Source organism: Colobus angolensis, unplaced genomic scaffold (genome assembly GCF_000951035.1).
Source record: "Colobus angolensis palliatus isolate OR3802 unplaced genomic scaffold, Cang.pa_1.0 Scaffold53, whole genome shotgun sequence".
Classification (NCBI taxonomy): domain Eukaryota; kingdom Metazoa; phylum Chordata; class Mammalia; order Primates; family Cercopithecidae; genus Colobus; species Colobus angolensis.
Genome location: NW_012118821.1, coordinates 10,326,862 through 10,347,673, shown reverse-complemented (window position 1 = coordinate 10,347,673; position 20,812 = coordinate 10,326,862). Strand labels below are relative to the sequence as shown.

The window sequence follows — 20,812 nt, the reverse complement described above, 5'->3', positions numbered from 1 at the left end:
CAAGGAGAACCTTACCATGCCGGGCCTCAGGTTCGACAACATCCAGGTGAGCCCGGGTCTCCTGCCTCCCAGGTGGCGCCTCCCCTCTGCCTCTGAGATACGCGTAGTGCCCCTCAAGGGACGGAGAAAGCCTTGTTTTCAGCAGTTCCTAACATCCGATTGTGAGCGGCTGTGTTCCTCTGTGCCTGGGTAATTAGGAGCTGCTGGTTTCCCCAACAGAATGTATTTAATGGACTGCTACTGAGAGATGTAGAAATAAATACCAGCAAGGCTGAGAGTTCTACGGTAATTCTCTCAGTTAGTTCTCCATGTCCTGTAATCCATCTGACATTTGAACTCCGGTAATTGATAAATCCATTTCTTTCTTTAAAATAGGGAAAAATACATTCCTGTAACATTGAACGTGCCTGATGTAGAATTTTTATAGGTTGAATAAGAAAAATATACGTGACCCAAAAAGTAACAAATCACAGAAATATGTAAATGTTAAGCTAAATAGTAATATGCAAATATTCGATCTCACTGGTAATGAAAAACAACGCAGGATTTTTTTCGGTGCCGCTTTGCCAGCCGGAGACCTCCGAGGTCGGTGATGCCCCGACCCAGGCCTCTTGGCCCGGGTTCGCCCTCTAGGCCTGCCGGGCCGCCCTGGCTTGTGCTTTGGCATATCCCGTGGCCTCGGTGACTGTGCTGTCAGCCCTCAGCAGGAGGGTTGTGCGAGCAACCGAGTGCAGGGGTCCTGGGGCTTCTCCAACTGCCAGCACAGGAGTAGGCTCCACACGGGGCTTGTAGCTGGACCAGGCATGTGACAAGTGACTCCCACAGTGGACTCCCGCCTCCAGGCGAGGGGAACACCGTGGCGCCCAAACAGCGACGCCCGCGACCCCGAAGCCCTAGAAGGGATGTTAGAGCGTCCACACGGCTCTTTTCGACCCGCGTCTGCAGCTGGACTAACGGGCATCTTAACAGCTCTAAACGGGCACGTTAACAGACCATTGCTTCCCGTTGAGTGGGGCAGCTGAAGGGAGTGGGGGATGGAGGGTTACAGTGGTATTGCTCTCTTGGTACCTGCATTCCGCGGAGTCCTGAGTTCTCGTCCTGCCTCCAAGAGAACGAGATTAAACTGACGACCAGAGTGTGAGGAGGGCAGACAAGAGATTTATTGAGCACAAAACAGCTCTCAGCCGAGAGGGGAGGCGAGGGTGGTCCCCCACCGGAAGTCAGGTGGTCTCTCTCCTGATGCGGCTGACTCGGGCTGTTTTGGGCTCAGAATGGAGGGGTGCATGCTGATTGTGAGTATGCAAAAAAGAAGGCTAAAACGAAGTCACCACTCAAAGGTGAGAACGATAGTGGAAAAAACCAACTGGGGAAGGGTAGGTATATGTAAAATAGGTGAAGAGGGGTAATCAATCAGATAAAAGCGCGCCACATGGGACGAGACGTTCTCAGTCCCTTCCATGGGTTTATCCGGGACTTGCAGCTAGGCTTGAAACTCTTGAGCTCGACAGTCAGGTTTCACCGGGGACCGCCCAGTCTGCCTAGAATTTGTCTGCCTGAGATTTGTCTGCCTCCTGCTGCCATCACACTCCAGTCATTTCCATTTCCATCTATCAATCATGATTGACTGTTTGTTGAAGTGTGGGACAATAGTCTCTGTAAGGCAGCCCAGACGAGACCAAAATCAGTACAAACATATTTAAGTAAATTTTAAAATGCACATCAACACGTGCATTTCCTTTGACCCAGAAATTCCACTCTTAGGAATGTATTGTGAGGAACTCATCATACTTGTATACATATACCAGCTGTTGAGATGTCTGTCAGGGTGGTTTATAATTGCAAAGAATCTGAAATAATCTAAAAGCCCGTTATTAGGAGACTTGAATACATATGACTCACCTCATCTTTACAATGGAATATTTACGTAAGTTTTTAATATGATGCCAGGGGTTGGGGGAAGAAGGGATGAACAGGCAGAACACAGAGGATTTTAAGGCAATGAAACTATTCTGTGTGATACTTGAATGCTGCGTACATGTTGTTAGTTTTTTTACCAAACCCATGGAATGAACCACAGCAAAAGTCTACCCTCGCGTCAGCCGTGGACTTCGGGTGACAGTGATGTGTCCGTGTCCATGTGGATTCATCAGTTGCAACAGGTGGACCGCTCTGGCGAGGGGTGTTGCTAATGGGCAAGACTGTGTGTTGAGGGGGACAGGCAGGATATGGAAGATTTCTATACCCTGCTTAATGTTGCAGCAAACCTAAAAGTGCTCTAAATAATAAAATCTTCCTCTGATCATTGGTGAATAATAATATAAATTGTAAAATCTATTTTTAAAAAAGATATAAAACAGAATATTTAATGAGGTTCATCTCATACTGTTAAATGTGAAAATCAGGACAGAAGATAGCGTGTAACATGCATAGTATGATAAAATTTTTATAAATGTATGTACACATATGTATCAGATTAAATCATATGCATATCAATTTTAGTTTATTGCAACCAAATTGTGGGACAGGATTAGTAGTTTCCATATGGCACTGTACATGGCAGGGCTCCCCACCTCCCAGTTTACTGGCCTCACGTCCTGTGCGTGTCTGTTTTCCTGAACTGAAAGAAGGACCTACAGCCCCCTTTAGTGCAGCCACGTACCCACTCCTGAACACAGGTGGGTAAGCCAATAAGCCAATTGTATGACTGTGACTATTTTTATTGAATTGATAGATGGCTGAGACCTAGGAGTGGTGAATTCTCTAGGAAAAGAGAAGTGACATGCTAGAGAAATGAAGCCAATTAATTTTTTCAGATAACTGAAGTGTAAGCCCATAGACATCCATATTTTGGGTATTTTACACGGCAGTCTTTCCAGAGTATTCATTGACTAATTTACTAATATTCATATACTATATTTATTGTGTCCTTACTCTTGACCAGGCATTGGTCTGGGCATCCTTCTCTACCCTCTTAGGCAGAATATACTGAGCATAATTTAACCTTTGCAGGATCTTTTTAATGAATACCAATTCCGGACTTTGATGTCAGGGGTATTTGGATTGTGGGATTGGATTTATTTGTCGCTGAATCCTTACCTGTTCTCCCACTCCCTGGTCTTGTCTCTGTACCCTGTACCCCCAAGATGGCTTTCGTGTTCTTCTCCATGTTTCTTCCCTTCTCTTTCTTGTTTGTCCTCTCTGCTGGGAAATTCCTTTAACATCTGTGGGTCTGGCCTTTAGCACTTTCTTTCAAACCCTCTGATGCCATTTCCTTCTCCCTCTGACTGTAACTCAGAGGAAATCTGAAGGCTGCCACAGGAAAGACTTAACCTATTGCTTCCGAACTGGGTGCTGGAGTCCAAGGGTCTTAGGTACATTTAGAAATGGGCAGAGGTGTTTCACTTTGGTTGACAAAAGGGCTGGGGTGAGCATATGACATTTAGTGAGTAGGGCTAAGAGTACTAAATACCTTGCAGCAAGCTCAAAGCTTTCAAGGAATGGAAAGCACCTGTTCCCTAAAAAAGCTGAAAGGTCTCTGATCCAGTCAGTTTCTCCTTTTATGATGAGGAAGCAGATCCGAATGACTTGTGCGTTCACCAGCAAGCCTGCCATGTCCCAGACATCCTCTCTCCTCGTGACACAAAGGAGGGCGTGGTGCCCACCCACCAGCACAGACCAGGACAGATGGCCTAGACAAGGGAAGGCAGACCTGCAAATGGATGATTTCAGTGCACTGTGGCTCAGTAGAGATCCAGGCAGATTCCCATGGGCGTGTTTACCCTAGGTAATGCAGCCAGTACACTGCAGAGCCAGTGCCAGAACACAGGTCCTGTTTGCCTTAGTTCTGGCCTCTTTGTCTTATGTTGTGTTTCTCCCTACCGTAGAAAATGACTAATTCTATTTCTCTCAGAAAGATTTCTGTTTAAATCAAAGAACTAGAAACAGCACTAATTATCAGGGAAATGCAAATCAAAACCACAATGAGATATCATGGCTATTAACCAAAAACTCTGGAGACAGCAAGAGTTGGTGAGGGTGTGGAGAAAGGGACCCCTGTGCACTGTTGGTTGGAATGTGAATTAATACAGCCGTTATGGAAAACATTATGGAGGTGCCCGAAAAAGTTAAAAATAGAGCTGCCATATGATCTAACAGTCCCCCATTCTGGGTATGTATCCAAAGGAATTGAAATCAGGATCTCAGAGAGATGCCTGTGCTCTATGTTCATTGCAGAATTCTTCACAGTAGCCCAGATAGGGAATCAACCTAAGCGCCCATCGACAGGTGAGAGGACAGAGAATGTGGTATATAGTGGCTCGCGCCCATAATCCCAACTTCTTAGGAGGCTGAGGCTGGAGGATCACTTGAGCCATGGTATTCAAAGCTGCAATGAGCTATGATTGCACCACTGCACTCCAGCGTGGATAACAGAGTAAGACCTGTCTCTTAAAAAATAAAATTAAATTAAATTAAATTAAAATAAAATAAAGAAAAGAAAATATGCACAATGAAATTCTATTTAGTCCTTGAAAAACAAGGGGAAACCTTGCCATTTGTGACTATATGCATGTACCTGGTGGACATTAGGTTAAGTGAAATAAGCCAGACACAAAATGATGAATACCACGTGATCTCATTTACATGTGGAATCTACAGAAGTCGAACTCATAGAAGCTGGGGCCTGGGAGTGTGAGGGGCATGGGGAGATGTTACTCAAAGGGTAGAGAGCTCCATTTATGCAAGAGGAAGGAGTGCTGGGGATGGAATGTACATTTAGCATGGTGACTGTAGTTAGTAATACTGCATTGTTTACTTGAAATTTGATGAGAGCAGATTTCAAGTGTCCGCTCGCCACCCTCACACATATACACATACACAGTAACTATGGGTAGTGACGGTTGTGTTAATTATTTTGATTTGGAACTCAGTACACAATGTCTACTTATAACAAATGATCATGTTGTATACCTTGAATATATATAATTTGTATTTGTCAACTAAATATTCTAAAAGAATGCCTTTTCTATTTACCCACATTAAAAAAAAAAAAAGAACTGGAAGTCAAATGGCTTAATTTTAGTGTTCTATAAAGAATGAGTAGCTAAGTCTCCTCCAGGGTCCCAGAAGTTGCCTGATACATGGACATATCCCTGATCAGTATGTGAACTTAGGAAAAGCCTTGAATTAGAAGAATTGGTTTCAAATTGTTGCTTTGCCAATAACCTGTGTAACGTAAGGGAATTCATTGAACATTTGTGGCTCCATTTTCTTCTCTGTAAAGTGAAAGGTTTTGGTAAGTCTGTCAGTCAGGCTGTAGGCTCAGCTGCATTAACAAAGCAAGGCAAAGGTACGGTGGCTGGAATAGGATCCATGTTTATTTCAGGGTGGTGGAACACTTTGGAGATATGTGAGCCAGCGCTGTGGATTGGTCCACCTTCCTCAACCAAGTCCAGGAAGCGTTTTCCCATTGCTGTCTTCCAGCTATCTGGAAGAGGGAGAGGCTGGAGAGCTCTGCAGTATTCCTTTTACCATGCATCATCTGGAAAACAGTGTGTCCACTCACATCCCACTGCCTAGGGTTTAGTCACTTGGCCACACCAAGCTGCAAGAAAGGCTGGAAATAGTCTTTGGGTAAGGGGTTATATGCCCAGGCAAAACTGAAGTCCTGTTACTAGAAGGGGAGGGTCAGGCTTGGTGGCTCACACCTGTAATCCCAGCACTTTGGGAAGCCGAAGTGGGTGGATCACGAGGTCAGGAGATCGAGACCATCCTGGTTAACATGGTGAAACCCCATCTTTACTAAAAATACAAAAAATAGCCGGACGTGGTGGTGCACACTTGCAGTCCCAGCTACTTGGGAGGCTGAGGCAGGAGAATCACTTGAACCCAGGAAGCAGAGGTGGCAGTGAGCTGAGATCGCACCATTGCATTCCAGCCTGGGCAACTTTGCATTCCAGCCGCTCTGACACTTTGTCTAAAGTAAAAAAAAAAAAAGAAGAAGAAGAAGAAGAAGAAGAAGAAGGGGAGATCAGAGATTGGTGGATGGCTGAGAGTCTCCTCCAGTGAGTCCTTCCAGCACCAAAAATCTTGAATCTAGAATCCGTAATTACTGCCAGCCTTGAGCCTTTGCTATTAACTGAATTCCCACTGCTGAGTATATAAGAATTATCCAGCTTGTAAGTATGTTCAAAACTCATTTTCTAGTAAATTATATTATAAATTGTAGGTGAGTTTTTAGAATAAACCACAAAGGGGCTCTCTAGGTGGAGCTTATTACGGAGAGAGAAAGTTGTATATTCTGTCTCTCACACACACACTCACACATACTCTCTCCTGTTATTAGTAATTTAGCAAAATGAGAATGTTGGGGAAGCATATTTGAGCACAGTCTTTTGTGTGGACAGATTTTCGTTTCTCTTGGGTAAAAACTTACTAGCATACTTTCTGGGGTTTATGATAAGTGTGCATTTCGTTCTATAAGAAATAGAACAGTTTCCAAAGTGGGCACACTATTTCACATTTCCATCAGCAGCATATGAGAGTTTCAGTTGTTTTATATCCATGGTATAGTCAACTTTTTTTGATGTTTGCATTTCTCTGATGACTGAGGTTATACAGGCTACTTGATACATAGGATCTGATATATTAATCCTTTGATATATAGGCTATTTGTGTATCTTTATAAAGTATCTCTTCAGATGTTTTCTCCATCCTTCAGACTTTGGATATTTGTCTTATTGTTACTGTGTTTTAAGAGTTCTGTACATATCCTAGTTGGAAATGAGCTGTCATATACTACAGAAGTGTTTCAAATATGTGTTTTACTATTCTGTGCCTTGTTTTTGCATTTTCTTAGGTATCTTTTGAAGGGCAGAAATTTTAATTTTGGGGTGCAGGTGTACTAGCTACAGATTCTTGCAGCTTTTATTAATTTCAAAATTATTACATCTTTTTTTTTTTTTTTGAGACAGAGTCTTGCTCTGTCGCCCAGGCTGGAGTACAGTTTTGCAATCACAGCTCACTGCAACCTCCTCCTCCCAGGTTTAAGTGATTCTCATGCCTCAGCCTCCAAAGTAGCTGGGACTACAGGCATGCACCACCACGCCCAGCTAATAGACATGCGCCACCACACCCAGCTAATTTTTGTAATTTTAGTAGATAGGGGTTTTGCCATGTTGGTCAGGTTGGTCTCAAACTCCTGATGTCAAGTGATCCGCTCACCTCAGCTTCCCAAAGTGCTGGAATGACAGGAGTGAGCCACTGCGCCTGGCCAGTTCTTGTATTTGTAGTAGAGACAGGGCCTCACCATGTTGGCCAGGCTGGTCTTGAACTCATGGCCTCAAGTGATCTGCCTGCCTTGGCCTCCCAAAGTGCTGGAATGACAGGAGTGAGCCACTGCGCCTGGCCAGTTCTTGTATTTGTAGTAGAGACAGGGCCTCACCATGTTGGCCAGGCTGGTCTTGAACTCATGGCCTCAAGTGATCTGCCTGCCTTGGCCTCCCAAAGTGCTGGGATTACAGGCATGAGCCACCATGCTCAGCCTCATCTTCATTATTAAAGCTTATTTTTGCTGAATCTACAACATGTTTACAGTATGTAGAATTCTAGATTAGCAGGGTTTTTTTTCTTTTTAGACCTTGTAAGATGCCATCCCACTGTCTTTTGACTTGCATAGTTTCTGATGAGAAGTCTGTAGTAATTCTTATCCTTGCTCTTCTGTGCCTAATTGCGTATTTTTCCTCTAGGTGCTTTTACGATTTTATCCCTGGTTTATCGGCAGTTTGGTTCTGACGTACCTTCACATGGGATTTATGTTTATCTTGCTTGGCATTCGTTGACCATCTTGGATCTGAGAGTTTATCATTTTTGTCAATTTGGGGAAATTTTTGGTCATTATTTCTTCAGGTATTTTTTGTTTTTTTTTCTCTTTCCTACTTCTGGAACCTCCAAGTATACATACTGCTTAATATTGCCACAGAAGTTACTGAGGATCTGTTTTTGTTATTGTTTTTATTTTCCAGTCTTTTTCTCTTTGTGGTTAAGTTTAGAATTTCTATTGCTGTCCTTAAGTTCACTCATCTTTTCTTCTGACTTTTTAGTTTGCAACTAATGCTATTCAGTGACTTTTCCGTGTTTTTTATCTCTGGAATTTTTATGTGGTTCTTCTTTGTATCATTTTTCTTTTCTTATCATTTTCAAGCTTTACTGTAAGCTCTTGAGAACATTTGTAAGAGACCCCTTAAAGTTCTCTTCTGAGCCGGGTGTGCTGGCACTTGCCTGTAGTCACAGCCACTCAGGAGGCTGAGGCAGGAGAATCACTGGAGCGCAGAAGTTTGAGGCCAGCCTGGGCAACATAGGCCTCTTTAAAAAAAAAGAAAGAAAGAAAGAAAAGAAAAAAAAAAGTTAAAAGTTCCATTATCTGTGTAATATCTGGATCTATTTTTATGTACTTTTTCTCTTAGTTATGGGACACATGTTTTACATGTCTAGTAATTTTTTATTAGAAGGTGTGGATTTCAGGTTGTGTGTCTAGCTTTTTCATCTTCCTTTGAAAAGACTTGTCCTTTATTCTGACAAGTAACTTATTTACAGATTTAGTTTCATGTCTGTTTTTAGGCTTTTTAGAATGACTTTAGAGTAGTAGCTTCTACTTTTGGGTGACCATTCTGAAGTCTAGACTGAATGCTCCTTCTGTTCGGTGACAGCACTCCACCGTGGCGGACCCACACTCAGCACCCCGCAGCCCTGTGTGAGCTCTGGGCTTGCCAGCTGACAGCGCCCCGTCCTTTCCAGTCTTCAGAGCTGCACCCTCTGCACATATAGCTGAGTGATCAGCAGTAAACTCAAGGGCTCCCACAGAAACCCTGTCTCTGCTTAGCTCCCTCTTGTCTAGGTCTCTGGATATAAGAATTATCCAGTTTGTAAGTAGGTTCCAAAACCATTTTCTAGTAAATTATGTTATAAATTGTAGCTGGGTTTTTAGAGTAAACCACAAAGGATTATGTAGGTGGAACTTATATAGAGATAATGTTGTCTATTCTTTCTCACACGTACACTCTCACACTTTTCCTCCATTGTTGCTAGTAATTTAGCAAAATAAGAATGTTGGGAAAGCATATTTGAGTACAGTCTCAGCCTCCTCAGCCCGTCCACCTTAACCTCCTTGACATCCCAAACCCTGCGTGGGATTCTCCTGCAATGTGGTCCAAACAGTGCCATTGGGTTCAGGAGTTCAAGTCATGTTTTCCTTCTCTGGGGTCGCAGTCCTTTGCTGTGTGTGAAGACAGTTGTTAGATTTCCTCTGAGCAATGTTGCAGTTGTTCACCTCAAGACAGTCCAGTCCCAGTTACCCTGAAATGGATAGAAGAAAATTACTGCTGCTTTTTATTCGTTCATCAGTTGGTGGACATTTGGGCTGTTTCTACCTTTTGGCTATTGTCAGTAACGCTACTGTGAACATTCACACACAAGTGTTTGTGTCTGTGTGTTCTCAGCTGTCTGGGATGTATAGCTCAGGATGGACTTGCTGGTTCTGTGGTAACTCTGTTCAACATTTTGAGGCCCCACCAGACTGTTTCTAAAATGGCTATTCCATGTTGAATCCCCACCGATGATGTGGCGTGTGAGGGTTCCCGTTTCTCCACATCCTTGAGTTTGGGTTTGGGTTTTGTTTTAACTGTTGTGGTTTTTGGTTCAGGTGGTCTCATTTTTCCCCGGAGTAAGCAAACACTGGAGCCAGAGGATAGACCCTCCGAGGATAACAGGCACCTTTCTGCACTGGCAACGTGGCGGAAAAGTCAGCGAGTTCTGTGCCAGGTGCAGGCCTGCTGCCTTTCAGCAACACTACCCCACGAGCATTTGTGCCTTTAGGCTTCCCAGACAGTAAGGCCCGTAAGCTTTCAGTCCGCTGCTCTGGCTTCTGTTTTGTCTTTCACCATGAAAATCAAGAAGGGACAACTGAGACTATTCCCCCATTGCAGGAAAGGCAGCCAGGCCCCTAACCGCCTGTCAGCTGTGAGAACAGCCACTTGCTCCTCCAGAAATGCACCTGACCAGGAGAATGGGGTGGTGCGATCACAATGAGTCCCAGATTGTGATACGTTCATATATCTCCTTCGTGTTCCCTGAACCTTGCCCTGGATAAAGTAGACCCTCGCTGAATGGTTTGCCATTGGTTCTAGCTGGATTCCATCCAGGGGCAGCAGCACAGCTGTCTGGAAAGCCCTGCGGGAAGCTCCCTCCCGTCCCCACGGTAACCACTGGAGGACATGCAGTACCAGCGTCTCCACCTCCCTCTGCCGTTAGCGACACAGCAAGGGCGAGGTTTGTCTTAAGATGCTTGTCACATCCTTGGCCCTCCGTTGATGGGAGATTTGATAGTCATGCATATGCTAATATCTCCGGAACTTGCTGTGGTAATAAAATATTAACTAACAGAGAATTTTAAGGGCGAGAGCTTTTTGCAGCATGGTCTCAGTGAGAGTGTTGTGGGGATGGAGGAGTTGCACTGGCCCTCCGTCCCTGGCATTGCGATTTGATTTTGCTCTTCACCCAGCTCGCTGCCCTCTGACTGAGATGCTCTTTGTCTGAGAAGAGTTGCATTTTTGCAGAGCTTTATGGAGCGCTGGGTCTGAACTCTTTCATTTTGCCCTGTAATTATTGCTGCTAGATCAGTTAGCTGACTTTGTGGATCTGGTATTTGAAGTACTTCACCTTACACTCTGAAAGCAGCAATTATACAATGGCTGCCCGTAGGTCTTTGCCTCAATGTGAGAAAACGTGAGGTCGGCCTCTGCGAGCACCAGGGTTAGCACCCAGGGAAGAGACAGACCTGTGACCCGGAGCACCCGGCCCCTCGTGCCGCGGGCCGTTGATCTCTCCCGGTAGAGAGGGAGGCAGCAGCGTGGAGAAGCAACGTCAGCAGCTTTTCTGATTCTCTTGCTCTCGTGGTCTAGGTATTGTTCTTCTTTTAAGCGTCACCATTTTGAGAGATAGCGAAAGATTGAAATAACCTTGCTTCTTAGGAGAAACAACTTCTATGCTTTTCTTTTCCCCCCACAAAAAGAGGGTCGGAGAACAATAGGAAGAGATCTGAGCCAGTGGTGAAGTCCAGGCAGGGGACACGCAGGCGTCTGTGCGCCCTCAGTCACTGTGTGCTCCCGGTGGCCCGCCTGCAGCATGAGCATCAGCTTCCCTGCGGCTGGGAGGCAGCTTTGTGCTGGGATGGAGAGATCTTGGCTTTCTCCACCCCCCATCTTGGGGTTGTCCTAGTTTGAGTCTTTCTTCTGTTCACCTGAGAGACTGCAGGGCCTTTGTGCCGTGTCCCTGTCAGCAGCTGTTGCGGGCCAGATGCCCAGAGCACATGTCAGGGAAGGTCCAGCCGGTTCCCGGCTGCTTGCTGTCTCCGGGCATTTCAGGAACCTCAGAACCACTGCTTCCTCCTCCCAGGCTGCTCACTGTCTCTGGCATTTCAGGGACCTCAGAGCCACTGCTTCGTCCTCCCAGGCTGCTCACTGTCTCTGGCATTTCAGGGACCTCAGAGCCACTGCTTCCTCCTCCCAGGCTGCTCACTGTCTCTGGCATTTCAGGGACCTCAGAGCCACTGCTTCCTCCTCCCAGGCTGCTCACTGTCTCTGGCATTTCAGGGACCTCAGTGCTGCTGCCCTTTCCCCCTGGGCTGCTCTGTCCCCCCGGCTGCCCCTCCCTCAGGTGTTTCAGGGACCTCAATGCTGCTGCCCCTTCCCGGGTGCCTTTCCTCAGTCAGCAGCACCCCCAGAAGGGAGAGAGATGGTCCAGGGCTGTGTCCTGGTCCCCGCTGTGTGTGAGAGGCTTCTCCTGCTGCCCATGGAGAGCATTGCGTCCTGTGAGCAGCGTTTACTTACCCTGGACTCCCCCTCAGCCTGCGGTGCAGCCACCGAAACAGCACTGAGGCCCGCGGACTGTAACAGTTTTCTCTGCACTGTTGGGATGACTAGTTTGTCCCCAGGCAACAGACTCGGTAACTTCACGCCCTTCCCTGGGGCCCCTGAACCGTGCTGACTCCCGAGGCTCATGAAGGCCAGCTCGCCCAGCGTCTGGGCTTGACACCAGCTATGAGATCGCTCCCTGCTCAGTACAGCTCATTGACACACCTCTTCTGTCCCCAGGCCACACAAAAGCACCGGTTCCCTCCCCTTGCCCTTCTGTGTCTTCCCTTTAAAGTAAGCGGCATGCTTCAGATTCCACTTTCAGTGTTCTTCAGCACCGTCAAAGATCAGTATAATCAGAGGAGTTGGGTCAGGAGGCAGAAACAGTCCCGTGCAGAGGCAACTGGATTCTTCCCTGGCTTGCAGCATGAAGTGAGCCCACCAGCTCCTGGAGCAGGGCTTGGCTCAGTGAGGCTATGGAGGACCTGCTGTGAAAGGGGGTCTCAGTTTTCCTTTGGCTTGGCTGGTGACCTCAGCACTGAAGAGAAGGCCGTTGGTAATTTGACTTCTTTACCCCTAGCCCTCACGGCTTTCCTGGAGGTCCAGGCAAGCATGGGGGCCTTGATGGGATTTGGGAAGACTATTGAGGCCTGCCTGCACCAGCGTGAGTCTGGCCACCGTGTGGTGCAGCCCCTGGTCCCCAGCAGTGTCACCTTCATTCTCCTGGGCTTCCCTGGGCCCCTCACCTGAGGCCCCTCTGCTGGCTTGGCTTTGCCTCTCACTGCAAGCCTGTGGTAGGTGGCAGGATATACCGTTTCCTCTTCAGAATAAAGAACATGCTTTCCGATCAGTGGTGAATAAAAATGTAATTTTAAAAATAAAAAGAATAAGGAGCAATTCTAAAATTACGCATTTTATTAACAATTGTGGTAATTTAGCTTCTGGTTAATTGAAGTTTTACGCTACGATAACCATTACTTTTACCTCCGTAAGCCACTGGAGAAAAAAGAAACTTTGTTTAGTTATGCGTTCTGGTTAGCTGAGTTTAACTGACATTTTATTGTCTCGACATATTTTTCTTCTCTTCTTCCCAGGGAGATGCAGTTAAAGACTTGATGCTTCGCTTTCTGGGTGAAAAAGCTGCAGCAAAGAGACAAGTCCTAAATGCCGACTCAGTGGAACAATCTTTTGTTGGATTGAAACAGCTAATTGTAAGTGACAATGTGTTTGATTTCAGTGTTGTGATAAGTCCTGCCTGCCTTCGTAATATTTTCTCTAGAAATTAATTATTTTGAATATTATTCATAGCTCTTGCACATAAGTAGAATTTTGTTGGAGTAGATGCCAGTCCTGTGCACCAAAAAGCATCATATTAATACATGGATGCTTTTAAGCCTAATTAGTTAAAAAGCCATTATTGGAAATGATCAGATTACTCAGAGCAGCATATACTTTGATTGAGTATGCTTCATCATGTGTAATAGAGAGAAATGATCTGTGTTCGTTTTTAAAATATATTGCATTTTCTGCATTTTGTATAGAAAATTTATTGAATGGGTGAATTTGTGAACATTTTTAAGCTTTGTCATGAATTCTATAAGGTTTTTAAATTTCATGGTCAGGCGCGGTGGCTCACGCCTGTAATCCCAGCACTCTGGGAGGCCGAGGTGGGCAGATCATGAGGTCAGGAGTTCAAGACTAGCCTGGCCAACATGGTGAAAGCCCGTCTCTACTGAAAATACAAAAATTAGCTGGGCGTGGTGGCGCGTTCCTGTAATCCCAGCTACTCAGGAGGCGGATGCAGGAGAATCGCTTGAACTGGGACCCGGGAGGCGGAGGTTGCAGTGACCCGAAATCACACCACTGCAACTCCACCCTGGGCTACAGAGCGAGACTCCGTCTTAAAAAAATAAAAAATAAATCATTAACACTGGATGACCATTGCTGTACAGATTGATTTGATTCCAGTGAATTCATAATCTTAAAGACAGCTGGAATCGTGTTGGATAGCTTTTCTAAGTGAAGGAGAAGATAGTGGAAGTTTGTCGTATGTGTTTCCTTCAGGAGCCCTAAGGCAGCCATCGGGTCAGTACTCTGGAATGAGAGCCCCGTCTCACGCCGAGTCTCAGCTCCCCAGTGCCGTCTCCTTAGGGGGCTGTGGAATTGCTCTTCTTGCTCATCCAGACGGTTGCCTAGAGTGGACTCAGCAAAGCCATGCTCCCATGCCTGCATGCAGTCAAATTTTAGGAACTAAAATTTGCTTAAAATAGGTGAAATCTTGTTGGGTGCGGTGGCTCACGCCTGTGATCTCAACACTCTGGGAGGGCGAGGCGGGCGGATTACCTGAGGTCAGGAGTTCAAGACCAGCCTGGTCATGGTGAAACCCCACCTCTACTAAAAATACGAAATGCACTGTCTTGAAGGGGTTTGGAGAGTGAGGTCCTTGATTTTGGGAATAAGTCCCACCAGCTGTCTGAAACTCGTGTTGAAATGCAGCCCTCACCCTGACTGTTAAATTTCAGCAGTGCATGGTCCAGACTCACTCTCGATTTGGGTGAACAATCTGGAGGACATATATTCACCTATCATCCTTCAAAAAAGAGAATGGAATTTCCTAATTTACTTATTTTTCTAATAGTTCCCCATCTTGTTTTTCTCAATTGTTACTAATTCTTCTGCACCGGGCTTCAGATTTCACCTTTTTTTTTTTTTTTTTTTTGAGACAGAGTTTTGCTCGTTACCCAGGCTGGAGTGCAATGGTGCAATCTCGGCTCACTGCAACCTCTGCCTCCTGGGTTCAAGCGATTCTCCTGCCTCAGCCTCCCACATAGCGGGGATTACAGGCGCACACCACCACACCCAGCTAATTTTTTGTATTTTTAGTAGAGATGAGGTTTCACCATGGCCAGGCTGGTCTTGAACTCCTGACCTCAGGCGACCCACCCACCTCGCCCTCCCAGAGTGCTGGGATTACAGACGTGAGCCACTGCACTTGACCAGATTTCACCTATTTTAAGCAAATTTTCGTTCCTAAAGACATAATAGTTGAGAAGTTTAGAAATTTCTTGAGGATTAAACTTTACAGCCCATTGAAATGACAGGTGAAGGTTAGCCTATGAACTAAAACAGAAAACTTCAAAATGAAAATGTTTTGAGGTTTATTTTGGAGTAGCAGGTGACTCAGTCCCCGCTCAGAAGCGACTGTCTTTTGTGTGAAAACGGTGATACGTAAATCACTTCGCTGCACAAAGACTACAGTGAAATTCAGAAGAAAATAATTCCAGTTCCTTTTGTGTTCCATCACCTCTGCCTCTGTATTTGAAAGTGAGGTAGATGGCCGGGTGCGGTGGCTCACGCCTGTAATCCCAGCACTTTGGGAGGCCGAAGCGGGTGGATCACGAGGTCAGGAGATCGAGACCATCCTGGCTAACACGGTGAAACCCCGTCTCTACTAAACAATACAAAAAATTAGCCTGGTGAGGTGGCGGGCGCCTGTAGTCCCAGCTACTCGGGAGGCTGAGGCAGGAGAATGGTGGGAACCTGGGAGGCGGAGCTTGCAGTGAGCCGAGACCGCCCACTGCACTCCAGCCTGGGCTGCAGACTGAGACTCCGTCTCAAAAAAAAAAAGAAAGGGAGGTATAGCCTGTCCGCATTCTGCCAGAAATGACTGATGTTTGTGAGGCGGAAATCCTGAGGCAGAACCACAGGAGAGGAGTGATTTCTTGATCTTCAGCAATAGCATTTAGCAAAGTAACAAAATTTTTTCCTTAATTGATTAGTTCTCTTGAATTCAGACACATCCTTATTATGTGTGGTTTTGTGACTTCTGTGCCACTTGAGATGCTTTCCTGGGTTCAGTATGGGTTGGGGGCTGCCTGCTGCACTGACCAGGCCACCTGGAACCCCTTCGCGTGGGGCCCGGCTCCCGACAGAGATGACCCAGATTGCGGTTGTGTGAGGGCCTTTGGGAAGCACAGGTGGGGACTGCACTCCGCTGTGATGTCACGCAGGGACATCATGCCCTGGGTTCCTGGATTTTCTAGTCTCTCTCTTTTGATTTTAAACTTCTCTTTGACTTTCTACTTTCCAGTGTTCTATTGTCAGCAGATCTCTTGCTTCCTAAGACAGCCTAAAGGAAAAAAAAATAGAGTCCTCCCCATTTTACTCAAAAGTTAGTTTCTTATATTCTTCTCAGTCTTGATTGTTAACTTCCTTTGATCCCTGGTCTTTTTCCCAAAAAAAAAAAAAAAACCTTTTTTGGAGTCTTGCCCAAAAAGCCTGTTTTTGAAAAAGTACCGAACCTTGGCAAAGCAGCCTCAGTTACTTGGATTTTATCCTGACTTCATTATATGCATGAACTGGGAGGTGACATGTCATCAGTGTCAATAACAAATGCTGTAACTTGTAGGGGGAGACAGAGCCAACCTACAAAAATGGAAAATCTGTAATAAACACCGTGACGGTCAGGAAGCGTCTGTCTTGTTCACCAGTGCATCTGAGGACCCAGCATGGTCAGGCACCGAATGGTACACAGCGTCTTCTCGAATAAATAAAGGGATGAGGGAAGATAGTAAGAGGACCCCCGTCGGCAAGCTACTCGTTTGATAAAGAAGTAGCACCAGAATGTTGGGTTTAAAGAAATACAGAAGGAGCTCATACAAAAGGATAGAGCAGGGGGCGGTTCAGGGGAGGGGGCGCAAAGAGTGAGGAGGTGAAACCACAAGATGAGTCTGGGAAAGATGGAACTTTCTTCCTCTGCAATGACAGAAAAGGAAAGGAAGGATTTGATAGGAATGCAGATCGAATCTAGCACATTTTCAAACTATGATTCTGAGAACCCTCAGGTTCCAGGGAGGGGCCTCAGGGTGACTGGGCATGGCCTGCAGAGGCGACTTGCTAGGGCCAGTGTCACGCAGAGCATTTCAGCGGGATGTATTTTATACATAAGTCTCTCTTGAGATGTCTTTTTTGGGGGGTTAGGGGAAAAGGTGGATGAATTTTACTATTTAAAAATTTGAAAAACTTAACGTAGTCCAAAATGCTCACTTTGTAGATTAAAACACTAAGATCTACAAAGGTGTAGAGGCTGGCCCCAAACAAATGTCCTCGCTTCTGTTGCCAGTACCGTCCCTGCTGCCCGGTGTCCCTTACGTGCCAGTACCGTCCCTGCTGCCCGGTGTCCCTTACGTACCAGTACCGTCCCTGCTGCCCGGTGTCCCTTACGTAGTCCGCACAGCCCAGCAGAAAGAACAGTTGCTGGTGGTGGTTTTGCTCATTGACTGCTTCCCACCAAATGACTCAGTATTTCTGAACCGTCGGATCTATGCGCTGTGGGAACTGTGCTTTGCAATACAGCTTCTAGGACTGGGTTGTATCCAGGGGTAGGATTTGCCCATGAGAAGATCTTATATCTGATGGTAGTGAACCAAACAAGTTCTCCATTGTGTTTCTTCGTGTATTCATTGAGCAAGCACTTATTAAGCCTCTTCTCTTTCAAGCAGTAACAGTAAAGTTTGCTAAGTTAGGGCTCTTGCTCCGTGAAGTTCTGCCTTAACCATTTATGGCGTTTACTCAGATTTAGAAGTTCTTCTCTATTATTATTTTTAGTTTACTTGTTGCTGACTTGAAGCTCATACACTATTTTTAAAAGAAGTATATATTCCAGATTCACAAATTTATTGTAACTCTTAGGATTCTCCATCGGTGTCTTCAGACACAGACCCAAATTCAGCTGCACTCCTAGCCCACAGCAGTGAAGTTTCCCTTTTCTCTCCCCATCACCTGCATCCACTTTCCGCAGAGAAGCTGCTTGTACCACATCTTAAATACCAGTTCCCACAGCCCTGCTTCTCTAACTGGTGGCAATCTGAGAGCTCCAGCATGAATCCCTCAGGCCTCTTTTGCCCCAGAGCAAAGTTCCCAGGGGTTCCCCCACTTGCAGAGACTGAAGGACCCTTCCAGACTCAGAAACCAAACCTTCCCCAGAGACGCTTCACTCTCCTCCTTCCTCTGCACCATGCTCCCCACGCTGTGGAGCTGTCACTCACGTGGTCGCGCAGCATACTCACAGAAGTCTGTGCTCCGTAACTTGGAGTAAGCGCAAAAACCCAGGCAGAGACCCTCTCCTAAAATAGCAGCGGGAAAGGATCTCTGGTATAGGTGTTTGGTATCCGAATGCTTCTGGTAGCCTGTGAACCACTGGAAACTGCGCTCCCCAAATTGCCTTTCTTCCCAACATCTTTTACCACATTTACAGAAGTGTGTCCTCAAAAAGGTAAACAAGCATCCCTTGCTTAGGGGGTTAGCAGACTCTTCACACATCACACTAAGTTTAAATGTGAGTAAACGTCAGTCAAATGCTTCATTGAGTTTCTTTGACCGAAGTGATTCTGTAATTATTTCTATCATTGGAAAGCTTTGGAAAGGAGGGAGATGGAGATACTCTTTTTTAAAGGGGGAAAAAACAGCTAATTTCTAAGTATCTGTATCCTCTATAATTTGCTAATGCAGTTACGGATCTCCAGGGTGGCCGTTTCCCCGGCCCATGCTCTGTTCCCGAGGGTGTGGGCGTGGCCCCTGGGTGTGGCCGTGGAGAAGCTGCTGTGATGTATCCTCTTGAGGCTGGGACTGAACTGGCAGCATGACGGGGCTTTACATAGTGGGTTTAAAAATCACACACAAAGCCATGCATGTTCATTGTGATGGATTTTTTCTACAGGCTCTTTTTTACCCTCTTTGATTGTTCCTGTTATTAATAAATATACATAATGGTTTGATGTGTGTCATACATTGGAAATACTTGAGACCATCAGAAATTTTATTAAGAGGCCTAACAAGGGAGCTTACGTAAGGTGAAAAATGTATTAATGAAAGGATCTTTCCCTTGCCCTGGTGTTTGCATTCTAGTGTGTCCTAAAATAATTCCTGTTGTCTTTAAGGCAGCCAGGATAGGGTTTCTGAATTATTTTCCTAAGTTATGGCAGAGTTTCCTAAGATTGTAATTTACAGGGAAATGGATGTCACAGCCTGGGAGGAGGACATGTTACTCACTTTAATGGTATCGTATATAGAGGTAATATTCCCTTTGAGTCTTAGATGGAGAAAAGTTATGTACATGCTATTAGTTACTGGAGTGATTTTTATTAGACTGTTTTTCTCATCATTTGGAAGTTGTGTGATGCCTGTTTTCAGTTTTTCAAATAGACCCTGTATCGTACTCCTAGAAAAAAAGGAAAAGTAATTTTTATCTAAAATCTTTATCTCATGTCAAACTAACGTCACTATTAGAATTTTACATGTCATGTACAGTAATTATGAGATTTTCATAACATTTCTTTCACAAAGTTAAAAGTTTTATGTGGTGTACTTTAGATTCTGATATTTAAAATAATTTCTTTGCTGCATGTTTCTGGAATCTATCATTGAAAATGGAGGAGGGCCACCAGGAAGGGGAATAAGGTAGAAAATAATAAGATAAAAATAGCATAAAGCACACTAAGAAAATAAGCAATTATAATTTCAAATAGCAGGCAGCATGCAATCATAAGAACTGGCTCTGGCTCTCACAGTAGCCAAAGTCACATCCCACCTTGGAAGGAAGAGTGCATGGCATTAGAGCACGATGCTATCCTGGTTCCTCCTGGCCGATCGTCCCCTCTCCAGCATTTGTCCATTAACCAAGAGCCCTGGCTCTGCTGGTTCCACATCACCTCTTGGACAAGTCTGAAGATCAGCAGGCTGAGGCTGTGCTCTGCCCAGGCTGTAAAAATAAACCTCTGAACACGTGTGCTTGACATGTGTGGCCAAGGAAATGTCTACCATGCCTCCAGCTGGAGACTTTTACCAGGAGAAACACTAAAGAAGAGGGAAACCGACAAGCCTGTCACACTGGCAGCACCAGTTGGTAAGGGTAGGCAGCACACATTGCGGATGGGAACGTGAATTGCCTTGGAGAGCAATTTAACAATAGCTAATAAGGCTGGGCGCGGTGGCTCACACCTGTAATCCCAGTACTTTGGGAGGCCAAGGCGGGTGGATCGTTTGAGCCCAGGAGTTCAAGACCAGCCTGGGCAACATGGCAAAAGCCCGCCTCTACTAAAAGTACAAAAATTAGCCAGGCGTGGTAGCACATGCCTGTAGTTTCCGCTACTTGTGGGGCTGAGGCAGGAGGATCCCCTGAGCCTTGGAAGGTCGAGAGTGCCGTAAGCCATGATCGAGCCACTGCACTCCTGCCTGGGTGACAGAGTAAAACCCTGTCTCAAAAAAAAAAATTTTTAAAAAAAAAAGTTGATAAAGCACATGCTTTGTATAACCTTTGACTCAACAATCCCACTTTCAATTATATACTTTAGAAAAACTTGTACATGTGTGTAAAAAGACATTCAAGAATGTTTGCTGCAGTATTACTTGTATTACTTAGCCAAACATTTTATTAAAAACCTTAATATTCAATATTCAAAAGAAGAGAATTATGTTCTATGTAATCGATTAAATGCTTTGGAGCGATTGAAATCAATCATCATGTGGAACTAGAGCCATATTCATCAGTATGGATAAATTTCAGAAGCAATGTTGAGCAATAAAAGTAAATTACAAAAGGTCACCTGCTATGTACAAGCTTCTGTTAATTTTTGAAAACAGGTCAGTAATTCCTTAGCCCCATCTGTGAAACCCAGAAACCTCTGAAAACCACAAATGATGTTGGGCCGCACAACGTGACCTGACCAGACTCAGTCGGTGCCGCCCTAGATCCCGCACATGCACCTGTTCCCACACCAGACTCAGTCGGTGCCACCCTGGATCCCGCACGTTCACCGGTTCCCACACCAGACTCACTCGGTGCCACCCTGGATCCCGCACGTGCACCTGTTCCCACACCAGACTCACTCGGTGCCACCCTGGATCCC

At 45.5% G+C, this 20,812-nt stretch overlaps 1 protein-coding gene across 1 annotated transcript in view; it reads left to right on the top strand.

Moving 5' to 3' along the window:
• The first annotated feature begins 6 nt into the window (after positions 1 to 6).
• The window catches only part of LOC105525359 (trafficking protein particle complex subunit 12), a 101,595-nt gene continuing 80,789 nt past the window's right edge, over positions 7 to 20,812 (top strand). Inside the window, exons 1-2 of the mRNA XM_011960955.1 lie at positions 7 to 46; positions 13,001 to 13,117. Of these exons, the coding sequence (XP_011816345.1) occupies positions 17 to 46; positions 13,001 to 13,117 (147 nt within the window). The 5' untranslated portion in view covers positions 7 to 16. The remainder of the gene's footprint in view (positions 47 to 13,000; positions 13,118 to 20,812) is intronic.